Genomic DNA, 15000 nt, shown 5'->3' with positions numbered 1-15000 from the left:
TTATAAATCAGGACTTTAGCTCCCCCCCGCCTCTCCACCCTCCCCCCCACTCGCCCCTCCTCCTGCATTATGACAATTTGGGGCTGGATTTCAGCCGGTGTGACGTTAAGTGTCCCATAAATCCCCATTAGACCGATCCAATCCATCATGTCACTAAATGATCCATCGGCCGCTCACACAGAACAACCAATACAGTCGTCACCACATTCACACTTTCATTCTTCTCCATTACCACTCCTCTCCTCCTCCTCTCCCTCCTTTCCTCCTCTTCCTCCTCTCCTCCTCATCGTCATCGTCTCCGACTCCCTCCATCCAAATCCTCTTTCCCGATTTCTCTCTCCATTTCGTCAGCCTCCCTCCTCTTCCTCCCCTCTCTCCTGTTGCGCTCCTCTCTTCTTTTAAACTGCCCCCCTCCCCCAATCTGCTGCCATTCAGCCACAAAGCTGCCTCACTTCTTCCTCTGTGGTTTCTTAATTCCCCTTCAGCTCTCTCCTCTTCCTCCCCCTCTTCTTCCTCCCCCTCCTCTCGTCCTCCTCCTCCCTCCACATCGTTTTCTTTTTACAGCCTCCATCACTCTCTGCATCCTCGCAGCCGCTCGTCTATTTTTATGCACAAAACTCCCGTTCATTCACTCTCTGTTCTTCTCTCTGCAGCCCTGACTGTCTCTCTCTCTCTCACACACACACACACACACACACACACACACACACACACACACACACACACACACACACACACACACACACACACACACACACACACACACACACACACACACACACACACTGCATGAATAAGAAGCTGTAATAAGAAGAATACACTAACCCGTGGTGTTCCAACGCTATCAAGCCAGAGATGAACACTATGTGTGTGTGTGTGTGTGTGTGTGTGTGTGTGTGTGTGTGTGTGTGTGTGTGTGTGTGTGTGTGTGTGTGTGTGTGTGTGTGTGTGTGTGTGTGTGTGTGTGTGTGTGTGTGTGTGTGTGTGTGTGTGTGTGTGTGTGTGTGTGTGTGTGTGTGTGTGTTTCCAGAAGTGACTGATGGGTGTTGTGTGATGTCGGACGGGCTGGGTGGAGCCTCGAACACACCATCATTCACATCCAGTTGATCCCTCCGTCTCTATTTCTCTCCGGTTTTAAAGGGCTGTTCCACCCAAAAATACAACAGGAAGTGAGTCTCTGACGCTGCATCATCATCATCATCATCATCATCATCATCATCATCATCATCATCATCATCATCATCATCATCATCATCATCATCATTGTCAGACCACTGAGTCAGCCAAACCCTGCAGAACCGAGGTCAGTGTTTATGGTGTACTAACTGATGTTAAAGGTGGAGGACGCTGATTTAACATCGTTTTTAATTTACTCATCACGAGCCCGATGATGCGTTCAGGTGTCGTCCACAGTCTCCTGTGAGTCCTTCACAGACTCTCAAAAATAACTTTCTCCTGGATGTAATCAGACTTCAGTTATTTCACTTCCTTCTGAAAGATCTTTAATGCAGCGTGAGTGTAAAGCTCACAGAGAGGACACGTCCACCGATGTGTCTCCTGAGGACAGGACAGCTGCTGCAGCTGGAGAGTTAGCTCCTCCCACCGTGGTTCTGGAGAGTCAGTCCATCTTCTCCTCCGTTCACCTCATCCCTTCATCTTCTCCTCCGTTCACCTCATCCCTTCATCTTCTCCTCCGCTCACCTCGTCCCTTCATCTTCTCCTCCGTCCCTTCATCTTCTCCTCCGCTCACCTCGTCCCTTCATCTTCTCCTCCGTTCACCTCGTCCCTTCATCTTCTCCTCCGTTCACCTCGTCCCTTCATCTTCTCCTCCGCTCACCTCGTCCCTTCATCTTCTCCTCCGCTCACCTCGTCCCTTCATCTTCTCCTCCGTTCACCTCGTTCCTTCATCTTCTCCTCCGCTCACCTCGTCCCTTCATCTTCTCCTCCGTTCACCTCGTCCCTTCATCTTCTCCTCCGCTCACCTCGTCCCTTCATCTTCTCCTCCGTTCACCTCCTCCGTCCCTTTCTCCTCCGTTCATCTCTTCTCCTCCGTTCACCTCGTCCCTTCATCTTCTCCTCCGCTCACCTCGTCCCTTCATCTTCTCCTCCGTTCACCTCGTCCCTTCATCTTCTCCTCCTCCCGCTCACCTCGTCCCTTCATCTTCTCCTCCGCTCACCTCGTCCCTTCATCTTCTCCTCCGTTCACCTCGTCCCTTCATCTTCTCCTCCGTTTACCTCGTCCCTTCATCTTCTCCTCCGTTCACCTCGTCCCTTCATCTTCTCCTCCGTTTACCTCGTCCCTTCATCTTCTCCTCCGTTCACCTCGTTCCTTCATCCCTTCATCTTCTCCTCCGTTCACCTCGTCCCTTCATCTTCTCCTCCGTTCACCTCATCCCTTCATCTTCTCCTCCGCTCACCTCGTCCCTTCATCTTCTCCTCCGTTCACCTCGTCCCTTCATCTTCTCCTCTGTTCACCTCATCCCTCATCCCTTCATCTTCTCCTCCGTTCACCTCGTCCCTTCATCTTCTCCTCCTCTCACTGCTCCATTCTGTCGTTATCCCGGCTACATCCGACCCACGCTGTCTCCCGCTCTGTTCTGTCACACCCTGTAGCAGATATGTTTCTGCACACACACACACACACACACACACACACACACACACACACACACACACACACACACACACACACACACACACACACACACACACACACACACACACACACACACACACACACACACACACTATAAAATAATAAAAGCAGTTCCTGGATGTATACACAGACACAGATCTACAGGATGAGAAGGAGTGACAGGAAAGAAAAGAGCAAACACACAATCACAGCATGTTTCTGCACACACACACACACACACACACACACACACACACACACACACACACACACACAGCAGGGAATGTGGCGAGGATGGAACACACACAGCATGATCTCGCACACAGTCAAACACACACAAATGCTCGTACGTGAGGCATATGTGCACCAGTGCTGCCAAACTATACACACACACACACACACACACACACACACACACACACACACACACACACACACACACACACACACACACACACACACACACACACACACACACACACACACACACACACACACACACACACACACACACACACACACACACACACACACACACACACACACACACACACACACACACACACACACACACACACACACACACACACACACACACACACACACACACACACACACACACACACTGCAGGCCACAGATGACAAGCAAAAAACAAATCCCAACATTCCTCCAGCGTTCCAGCTTCTGTTCTCCCACAAACACACACGACCACACCCAACCGCTGCCTCACAACACGACAACTGACTCACACTGCTCTGTCCTCTCACTCACACACACACACACACACACACACACACACACACACACACACACACACACACACACACACACTGCTCTCACTCACTCACACACACACACACACACACACACACACACACACTGCTCTGTCCTCTCACTCACACACACACACACACACACACACACACACACACACACACACACACACACACACACACACACACACACACACACACTGCTCTGTCCTCTCACTCACTCACTCACTCACACACACACACACACACACACACACACACACACACACACACACACACACACACACACACACACACACACTGCTCTGTCCTCTCACTCACACACACACACACACACACACACACACACACACACACACACACACACACACACACACACACACACACACACACACACTCACACACACACACACACACACACACACACACACACACACACACACACACACACACACACACACACACACACACACACACACACACACACACACACACACACACACACACACACACACACACACACACACACACACACACACACTGCTCTGTCCTCTCACTCACTCACTCACTCACACACACACACACACACACACACACACACACACACACACACACACACACACACACACACACACACACACACACACACACACACACACACACACACACTGCACACCTCTCACTCACTCACACACACACACACACACACACACACACACACACACACACACACACACACACACACACACACACACTGCTCTGTCCTCTCACTCACTCACACACACACACACACACACACACACACACACACACACACACACACACACACACACACACACACACACACACACACACACACTGCTCTGTCCTCTCACTCACACACACACACACACACACACACACACACACACACACACACACACACACACACACACACACACACACACACACACACACACACACACACTGCCTGAACGCCTCACCTTCCAGCTCCTGGTCTCCTCGGTACCAGCGCAGCCTGGCGGGGGGTTTGCTGCCGGTGCTGGTGCAGGTCAGGGTGACTTTGCTGCCCTCCTTCACGGGACGCTCGAAGCCGGAGATCTGAGGTTTACCTGGAACACCTGGAGAGAGGCGGAGACACACAGTCAGAGAGAGGACAGAGTTTGTGCTGCAGGGCTTCACTTTGGAGCCGGAAAAACACAGCGAATGAAGGCCGAGTGGTGAACAAGAGCTGCATGTGCTGCTGAAGCTGAATGGACGGCGTGTGGTACCGACTCCTCAAATCACAGACCAGCTGGACTCTATGAGGTCCGTTCTGATGGAAACCAGCTGGGAGGAGAAGAACCATGCAGGCCCGAATCATTTGCTCCCAAACAGCAGTATCAGACTGTCCGTATACGTACAGAAAGTGTTTGTCTCGACTGCTGCACCAGAACCAGAGCATTTCTCAGTTTGCTGACGTGTGACCAATTAAAAGCTGTGCAGATAATTACTGTTTGTGTCTCAGAAGGGGAGGTGGGAGGAGCTTAGTGCTGCAGCAAGACCTCAGAGAGGATGCTGGGTAGGATGAAGGACGTCTGAGTAGAACAGATTTACTGGGAGTGTCTGCTCTGCCCTCGCAAGGAGCAGCTTTAACCAATCAGCATCCACCTCCACGTGATGTACCTTCTGCACCGAAACTCCGCCTTCAAGTCATCCATGTTTGCAACTCATCGAGCTCTACCACCACCGACATCGTCGGAAAGACATTTAAAAAACCAACGCTTGACTTCAACGGCTTCACATTTAGCCACGCCCACTGGTCACTGATTGGCTTAATGGAAACAGGGTTTCAAGCTTTTAACTGTTTCTAAAAGAGTTCGTAGCTTCAGGTCTGTAAAATGGTTCTGATCCAGAAGTGTCTTCAGCTGCAATACCAGCGAGTGCCACTAGAGGTCGGCTCCAAAAAGCCTCCGGCTCCATAGACTCCCATTCAACTTCTCTCATCAAATCCAAAGTGAATAAAATGTGTCCATCAGTTATCTCGGTGTTGTTAGCTAAAGTCACTCCTTCTTCTTAGTTTTCTGGAGGTCCATCTGAAAATAATCCCTCATTCATTAGAAAAGAAGATTCAAGAAGACCTGTTTTTGGGGGCGTGTCTGTTTGATTGACAGGCCTGTGGTGCAGTCAGGTTACAGCTATTGGTGGGCGGGGCGCAGCTCCTTCCCATCTCGTCCAAATATGGTCACTTCCTGCTCCAAAACAGTGAGTGAGATCATTGGTCGATAAAACAATTCATCAAGAAAATAACTGGAAAAATGTATCTACAATAAAAAATAGTTGCACCCTGATATATAAAATCAATTCCCTGTAGTAATTAGACTTTTGTTTTCAGCAGTTGGATTCATTTGGAAGCGAGGTAGCGTGACACCATGAATCAGTGCAGCATTAAAACTCAGCTGGTGGCCTGCTGGGAGCAAATGAACGTAAGTGACAGAAACACAGAATTATATTATAACGTTTGGAGAAGCTGCTCGCTGCAGGTCTGATCATCCACCTGATAGTATAAAGCTCTCTGCATCACGTATGGAAATATCATAAATGGATAAACAAACCAGCTGCACATTCTATATATATATTAATTAAAACAGTGCAATCATGAGTCACTGATTAATATAATAAATTCCACAGTAACATACGGAAGACTGTGAACTGGAACAAAGGTCTGACTCTGCAGTGGATTCTCAGTCTTGTGACGAATTTGAAATGCAAACCACATTTTTTCACTTGAAAACATGACAGAAGCTACGAAGCTGCTAAACACAGACGAAAGTATTCCCGGCAGAAAACGATAAAATCCTTCATTAACTTAACATTCCCACAGCAGCAGCAGCAGCGCACACATCAAGTGCTGCAACACTCGCAGTGAACCCGGAGACTGCTCCGAGGAGTGAGGGAATGAAATTAATTCAATAACAATAATAATAATACTAATACGTCATCCCTTTAAAAGCAGCAGCTCCACCTGTGACAGCCCTGACATTTCCACTGCGAGTCAGCCTGGTAAACAGGACTGGGAGACTGTTCATTCTCTGTTCAGGTCAGTTCAAAATGTCAAGTAAATTATATTTTGCAGGAATGATTAAATACGACTCTCAGAATTCATTATGTGAGAGACGGAGGAACAGAGAGACTGATTGTATTTTTTAGAAGGACTGTGGTGCTCGGAGGAGCGACAGCAGCCAAAGGTCACGTTGAAAACAGCTCCGACCACAGAAACACCAGAGCTGCTGCCGCCAAACCAAAATTTCATGACGGGTCTTCCTTTCCCAGAGGTGCTCCTCCGGATTCTGGTGCAGTCGGTTATAATAAGACATGTTTTTCTGCTTAATTACTATTTCAACTTGAAGTGAAAACAGCACGAGGGGGAGCAGGAATCCACACATCCACCCTGCCAAGTATTTCTGCATCCACTCTGTCCTCTCCATCGCGGTTGAAGCATTTTTCTAAACTTGCTGCACTCCATCTGGAGCCATTGTGGGCGGCACTTTTCCTCCAAGTGTTGGCGGCGCTTACTGTCATTCTGCTTTTCAAAATCATGAACGTTCGGTTCGCCATCCACCACAAACTGCCGTCCTGTGCATTCAGGCAGGAAAGATGGATGGGAAAGAGGAAGAGACGGACGAGGAGGAAGACAGGAAGTTAGAGGAGGATGAACATGAGACCAACGTGTGGATGGACGGCAGGAAGAATAATTATCTTTAAATAAAACTTTTGATTTTCTACCAATGGATGATGGATGGATGGATGGATGGATGGATGGATGGATGGATGGATGGATGGATGGATGGATGGATGATGGATGGATGGATGGATGGATGGATGGATGGATGATGGATGGATGGATGGATGATGGATGGATGGATGGATGGATGGATGGATGGATGATGGATGGATGGATGGATGGATGGATGGATGGATGGATGGATGGATGGATGGATGGATGGATGGATGGATGGATGGATGGATGGATGGATGGATGGATGGATGGATGGATGATGGATGGATGGATGGATGGATGGATGATGGATGGATGGATGGATGGATGGATGGATGGATGGATGGATGGATGATGGATGGATGGATGGATGGATGGATGATGTAATGATAATATAGTGATGATGTAATGATGTAATGTTGATGTAATGATGATGTAATGATAATGTAGTGATGATGTAATAATGTAATGTTGATGTAATGATGATGTAATGATAATGTAGTGATGATGTAGTGATGATGTAATGATGATGTAATGATGATATAATGATAATGTAGTGATGATGTAATGATGTAATGTTGATGTAATGATGATGTAATGATGATGTAATGATGATGTAATGATGATGTAATGATAATGTAGTGATGATGTAATGATGTAATGTTGATGTAATGATGATGTAATGATAATGTAGTGATGATGTAGTGATGATGTAATGATGATGTAATGATGATATAATGATGATGTAATTGATGGAAAAATAATGAACTCGTACTTGTCGAATATTTGTCTGTCTGTTGCGCAACATGTTCTTATTGTCTCAGACAGGACATGTTCTCAGACACGACGTCTCCGTGTCTGGATCCTGTGACCTACGACCTCACTCAGTACTATCTGTCCACAGCATGATCTAATTTACGACGTCTAATTTTACGACGTCCATATGTCCTTATCGTGTGACCTACAACTGAACTCAGATGTAAAGGAAATGGGGGTGGATGTCAACTGCTTGTCACACTGTATAAAAGCTGCCCAACGGAGGAGAGACGCTGAGCAATGCTGGACATCTTTCTTCGAGTGTACATGTATTTGCTCCTTCTTGCAAGAATAAATGTCTGATATGTTTGATTTTGAATACAGCCTCTGAGTCATTTTTCTAACAGTAATGATGATATAATGATGTAATGTTGATATAATGATGTAATGTTGATATAATGATGTAATGTTAATGTAATGATGATGTAGTGATGATGTGATGGTGATATAATGATGATGTAATGATGATGTAATAATAATGTAATGATGCTATAATGATGTAATGATGATATAATGATGTAATGATGATGTAATGATGATATAATGATATAATGATGTAATGATGTAATGATGATATAGTGATGATGATATAATGATAATGTAATGATGATGTAATGATGATGTAATAATGATGTAATGATGATATAGTGATGATGTAATGATGATATAGTGATGATGTAATGATGATGTAATGATGATATAATGATGTAATGATGATATAATGATGTAATGATGATGTAATGATGATATAATGATGTAATGATGTAACGGTGATATAATGATGTAATGATGATATAGTAATGATGATATAATGATAATGTAATGATGATGTAGTGATGATGTAATGATGATGTAATGATGATATAGTGATGATGATATAATGATAATGTAATGATGATGTAGTGATGATGTAATGATGATATAGTGATGATGTAGTGATGATGTAATGATGATGTAATGATGATATAGTGATGATGTAATGATGATGTAATGATGATATAGTGATGATGTAATGATGATGTAATGATGATGTAATGATGATATAATGATGTAATGATGATATAATGATGTAATGATGATGATGTAATGATGATATAATGATGTAATGATGTAACGGTGATATAATGATGTAATGATGATATAGTAATGATGATGTAATGATGATGTAATGATGATATAGTGATGATGTAATGATAATGTAATGATGATGTAGTGATGATGTAATGATGTATAATGATGTAATGATGATATAATGATGATGTAATGATGATGTAATAATAATGTAATGATGATATAATGATGATGTAATGTTGATGTAATGATGTAGTGATGATGTAATGTTGATATAATGTTGATGTGATGTTGATGTAATGATGATATAGTGATGATGTAATGATGATGTAATGTTGATATAGTGATGATGTAATGATGATATAATGATAATGTAATGATGATGTAGTGATGATGTAATGATAATGTAATGATGATATAGTGATGATGTAATGATGATATAGTGGTGATGTAATGATGATGTGGTGATGATGTAATGATGATATAATGATGATGTAATGATTATATAATAATAATGTAATGATGATGTAGTGATGATGTAATGATGATATAATGATGATATAATGATGATGATGTAATGATGATATAATGATAATGTAATGATGATATAGTGATGATATAATGATGATGTAATGTTGGTGTAATGATGTAGTGATGATGTAATGTTGATATAATGATGTAATGTTGATGTGATGTTGATGTAATGATGATATAGTGATGATGTGATGATGATGTAGTGGTGATATAATGATGATGTAATGATGATATAATGATAATGTAATGTTGATGAAATGATGATGTAATGTTCGGTCTTTAGAGCCTGTAGATGAGCTGTTGATGAAGTTCTTCTATTTTTAGTTTCATCTGTTTTTGAGAGACATTAAATCATGCTGCAGGGTGTTCCTGTTATTCTGTCCACCCTGCTGCAGACAGACAAATGGAGGAACCAATAAAAAAGTGCCGAGAACTAACCAAGGTGGACATGAAAAAAATAAAAAATGTGCTGAATCTTTAATGGAGCGGTGTTTGATGTAGCACTGTGTGTGGAAGCTCTCTGGCAGTAAAGCAGCGCTGAATATTAATGAGGGAATAATACAGCAGGTATAGAAGTGGCTGGAGGAGCGCTGTCGAGACCGTCCTCTACTGCACCAATAAAGGAGCATAAAGCCGTTATAAATTATTCTCTGCTCAGCTCGGGACGGAGCGCAGCCACGCCACGTTTTACCCTCACCTCCGTTTAAAACTGACCGAACTCAGCAGTTATGGGTTGAAGTGTGTCTGTGTGTGACTGTCAAAACATCCACGTCAACACACAGACGCACAAACAGTGTGCTGCCAAAAAGTCCATATCTGAGCCTGATGTTCCCACAGGGGTTGCTGCCTTTTAGACATTCTCCATCCATTTTTAATGTGCTGCTGCCTCTCAGGGGTCATGAAATATTTATCCAACGCAGAAGTCAGTGTCACCGCCGTCAATTACAGCCAATAAAAAAAACTCCAATCACAATTACTGGGAGAAACAGGGAGATATACGGAGGAGTGATTTCATGTTAATACACTGACAGCATCTGAACGAGTCTGCTGCTCGTGCTCCACTTCATACTTTTCATGGAGAAGTGCATCTACAGAACGTGAGAATAAACTGGAGCCGAGCACAGAACGCTGCTGACCGACCCGCCACACGACAGACGTACAAACACAAGCCGCCCGCCACGCCCCGCTTCTCCACATTTCAGCATCTCTTCTTTCCACTAAGTGCATTTTTCAGGAGAACCGGGCAGCAGCTCTCTGCAGATTGGGCTTTTTCTTCCAATAATTTGTTGGCAAATGATGCTGTATTGAATTAATGGAGCTGAGAGGAAACATTAATAAAACCTCCTCAATATCACAAATGAACTTCCAGTAAAAATGTATTCTGAGTCCGTCTCACAGATGAAAGCCTCCTTTTTATTTGCATTTATGAAAAGTGGAGTTTTGATGGTTTGGACCCAGTTTAAAGGTGTGTTGGACGTCCTGCATCGTCCTCCCAGGACAGAAAGACCTGCTGTCTCTCCAGTGTAGTTTGTAATGTTCTGCCAATCACTCTGCTTTGTTCTCAGGTCTCATCATGAAATACGGCCAGAATGAGCTCTCACAGAGCAACAATAACAGCTCAACTAATAAAAATCAATACTTGAAAGACTGTTTGTGGGAGTCCAAAGCCAATTAGTCCGATATATCCGATCAATACGCAGACTTCCTCTCATCCGACGAGGCGGCTGCGGTTTGTTACCGGCTGCAGAGAAGCGCTCTCACATGAGTAATAGCATCCATCTCAGAGAGGACGAGAGGAGCCGCTTTATCTCAGCGGCAGAGTGATGTGAGGTCACGACCTTACACACAGGTTAATCAGGGATCTGGATCTAACCGGCTGAAGGCATTACGGCATGAATACACACGCCAAACATCCGCTGAAATAACAATAAAAAACATAGGTTAAACCATGAAGCCCTATTTCATCTCCTCGTCTTCACACACGAGTCTCAGATTATCGCTCATGAGGAGAACAGGGAATAATGAAAATAAGATGTCCAGTTGCATTATGGGAAATGTAGGTTTTGCAACTTCATCCTCAAAGGGGCTGTGTGAAGATCAGGTTTGTCATAGAACCGTTTCCTGTCGCTGCTTCCTTCTGGGCCTCGGCCTCGAGTTCATTCAGAAAACTACTGGAGCAGCTTCGACCAATCAGCATGGACCACTATATGCACTTAAAACTGCCTCGACTTCATCACACTGGTCTGTGATTGGTCCCCCCTCTAGATGTGACTGCGTAAACTATGAATCCTACAAGTAAACACAGTGAGGAAAAAAAACATCTGAGAGCGACAGGTGGGCGGAGCCAGGCTGTGAACTGCACAGACTGTAAGTCACAATGTATAAAAAGTGAAGACGTGTAATAGCACTGATGGCCACTAGGGGCTAGTACAAAAAAAAAAAAAAAAAAAATGTCTCCAATAGACTGCCATTCACAAAGCGTGTCTGTTTGATTGACAGGCCTGGGGTGCAGTCAGGTTTCTGGTAAAGGTGGGCGGGGCAAGAAGGCCGACAGCTGAAAGCCAGACATGGGCGACATGACGGGGGGTTGCAACGAAGTTTCCTGACTTCACAGAAGTTGAACTCTGAACTGCTGCATCACGTTGACGACAAAACTTTCATTACTGGAGCCAAAGTTCATCCAGTTCTGAGGAGGGAAAACTCTCTTTATCTTAATAAAATATGAATAAACAATCTGAGGAGAGAATCGCCGAGAGCTCCGAATCATCTTTCTAAATTCGTCACAATCCTTCAGCTTCACCGGAGAAATTAAGATGGACGGCAGTCAGGCTGATGTGTGCCGACGTCAATCAGCCTCAGAGGAGACGCGTGGGGGAGGTGGCCGAGTCCTCCTGCAGCGTCAGAGACAACACAGGAAGACGTGTGGAGGAGACGGAGGAAGGAGGACAGAGAGGAAGTCCTGCTGGAGGACAGACGTGAGATGGACCGAGGGGAGTTCCATGGAGACACAGGAGTGTGTGTGTGTGTGTGTGTGTGTGTGTGTGTGTGTGTGTGTGTGTGTGTGTGTGTGTGTGTGTGTGTGTGTGTGTGTGTGTGTGTGTGTGTGTGTGTGTGTGTGTGTGTGTGTGTGTGTGTGACCCACCTAGCACGGTGACGGTGGCGCGGGCGGTGAGGACCGGCATGGTGAAGATGGAGCAGGTGTACTCGCCCTCGTCGGTCAGCTGCACGTCGGTGATGGTGATGGAGAGCTCGGTGGGGGTGGAGCGGTGCAGCTGGATGCGGTTATCTCTCAGCGCTGCAACGAGGAGAAGAAGATCAGAACGTGGAGAATTAGAAATGTGCTGCAGGACGTCTTTAAGGAGATTTCAGTTCTATTTGGCTTCTGTTCTTACAAGAAATAATTCATCTGCTCACTTTAATAGTTTGGTTCTTTTAAAAACAAGAAAAACTTTAGATTATTTTACTTTACGATCAGCTTTTTATCATTCTGGTTGTTATGAAGAAGAAGGGAGAGAAAGGAGGCAGAGTGGGAAGAGAGGAGGAGAGAAAGAAGGTGTGAGAGGAAAGGAGAAGAGAAGAAGGAAACATGAGATGCAAGGATGAAGAAAAAGGAAGGAGGTGACAGACGGATGAAAAAGGTCATCTGGGATGGATAAAAGAAATCAGGTGAGTCAGGGAGGAAGAGGAGAGACAGGAGGAAGAAGGGTGGACTGAAAGAAGAGAGAAGAAAGAGAAAAGAGTGAGAAAGTGATGTCACGAAGGTGTAAGAGAGGAGAACAGAGAAGAAGTTGGAGAAAGTAAAAGAAGGGTGGGGTTGTCGTGGAGACGGAGGAAGAAGTAAGAAGGATGATCCCCAGAATTTAAATCTCACAAAAGAGAAAGGTAAAATGGGAGGGGGAGGGGGGTGTTTAGAGGGAGCAAATTATGTAAGAGGGAGAGAGGACGAGGAGGAGGAGGAGGAGCAGCAATGAAGATAAGGAGTAAAAAAATAGCCGAGATGTTTGGAGTGAATAAGAGACACAAATTGAGAGAGAGAAATAAAACAGAGGAAGCATTAACAGCAAAGAGAGGAAGGCAGCGAGAGGGAGGTGTGTGTGTGTGTGTGGGGGGGGGGTGAAGAGGTATGTGTGTGTGTTGGGGGGGGGGGACATAAGAGAGACATAAATGGCTTTGTCATCAATGAGAAATCCAGCCATGAAAGAGAGAGAGAGAGGGCCACGGCCGAGATAGATGATGATGATGAAACTCTACGAAATAAGCTCTCGTTTCCGTGACAGCGTTGACCTCCACTGTTTGTGCTGCTCAATGCTTCCTGTCTGTCTGTCTGTCTGTCAGGACGTCTGTCTGTCTGTCCGTCTGTCTGTCCGTCCATCTGTCTGTCAGTCCGTCTGTCTGTCTGTCCGTCTGTCTGTCTGTCTGTCAGTCTGTCTGTCTGTCCGTCAGTCCGTCTGTCTGTCCATCTGTCTGTCTGTCTGTCCATCCGTCGGTCTGTCCATCTGTCTGTCTGTCTGTCTGTCCGTCTGTCTGTCTGTCTGTCTGTCCGTCAGTCCATCTGTCTGTCCATCTGTCTGTCTGTCTGTCTGTCTGTCTGTCCATCCGTCGGTCTGTCCGTCTGTCTGTCAGGACGTCTATCTGCACATCTCTCCGTCTCCATGCAGCCACAAACACTGACTGGATGTAAAACAAGCAGACAGCAGGAAGCTGCAGGACAGACGTCCTCAAGCAGGAGACCGTCCACGGCAGTAAAACGTGTCATTGTCACGCCTACAGCGCCACGCGTAGCTAACATGGGCGTGTCTATTACACGCTTTGCACTTTAAGACCGGGAAGATGGAAGTAGCGTAAATACAAAAGATCCAAACACAGGAGTGGAAGTGAACTCTGGAAATATAAAAGTTGAAATTACTTCAAGTTGGAAAACAAGCAGAGATCAATATGTTTAGAGCTCATTCAGCTGCATCCTGTTTCCACTGATCATCATGAGATGTTTCTACAACTTGATTGGAGTCCACCTGGTAAATTCAGTTGATCGGACATGATTTGGAAAGACACACACCGTCTATATAAGGTCCCACAGTGGACATGTCAGAGCACAAACCAAGACATGAAGTCCAAAGAATCATATGTAGACCTCAGACAGGATTGTATGGAGGCTCAGATCTGAGGAAGAGTACAGAAACATTTCTGCAGCATTGAAGGTCCCAATGAGCACAGTGGCCTCCATCATCTGTAAATGGAAGAAGTTTGAACACCAGGACTCTTCCTAGAGTCGGCCGCCCGGCCAAACTGAGCGATCGGGGGAGAAGAGCCTTAGTCAGGGAGGTGACCAAGAACCCGATGGTCACTCTGACAGAGCTCCAACGTTGCTCTGTGAAGAGAGGAGAACCTTCCAGAAGGACAACCATCTCTGCAG

At 45.3% G+C, this 15000-nt stretch overlaps 1 protein-coding gene and 1 long non-coding RNA gene across 3 annotated transcripts in view; both read right to left on the bottom strand.

Annotated features, from left to right (window-relative positions):
• Positions 1–15000, bottom strand: part of cadm3 (cell adhesion molecule 3) — a 77516-nt gene that overhangs the window by 19035 nt on the left and 43481 nt on the right. For both annotated transcript variants that reach the window (XM_069708887.1, XM_069708888.1), the window contains exons 4-5: positions 12730–12882; positions 4393–4530 (exon numbers count right to left, since the gene is read on the bottom strand). In XM_069708887.1, coding sequence (XP_069564988.1) covers positions 4393–4530; positions 12730–12882 — 291 coding nt within the window. The remainder of the gene's footprint in view (positions 1–4392; positions 4531–12729; positions 12883–15000) is intronic.
• Positions 1631–2241, bottom strand: LOC138626907 (uncharacterized). Its single transcript, XR_011311333.1, has 3 exons — positions 2058–2241; positions 1751–2011; positions 1631–1701 (listed from the first exon to the last, which is right to left on the bottom strand). It is a non-coding gene; the product is annotated as an uncharacterized lncRNA (long non-coding RNA).

The sequence above is a fragment of the Brachyistius frenatus genome, unplaced genomic scaffold, assembly GCF_029030835.1.
Source record: "Brachyistius frenatus isolate BFR_SWC_R1_liver_20210118 unplaced genomic scaffold, ASM2903083v1 Contig_79, whole genome shotgun sequence".
NCBI classification, from domain to species: domain Eukaryota; kingdom Metazoa; phylum Chordata; class Actinopteri; family Embiotocidae; genus Brachyistius; species Brachyistius frenatus.
The sequence above is the reverse complement of the archived record's forward strand: the minus strand, read 5'-3'. Positions and strand labels throughout refer to the sequence as shown.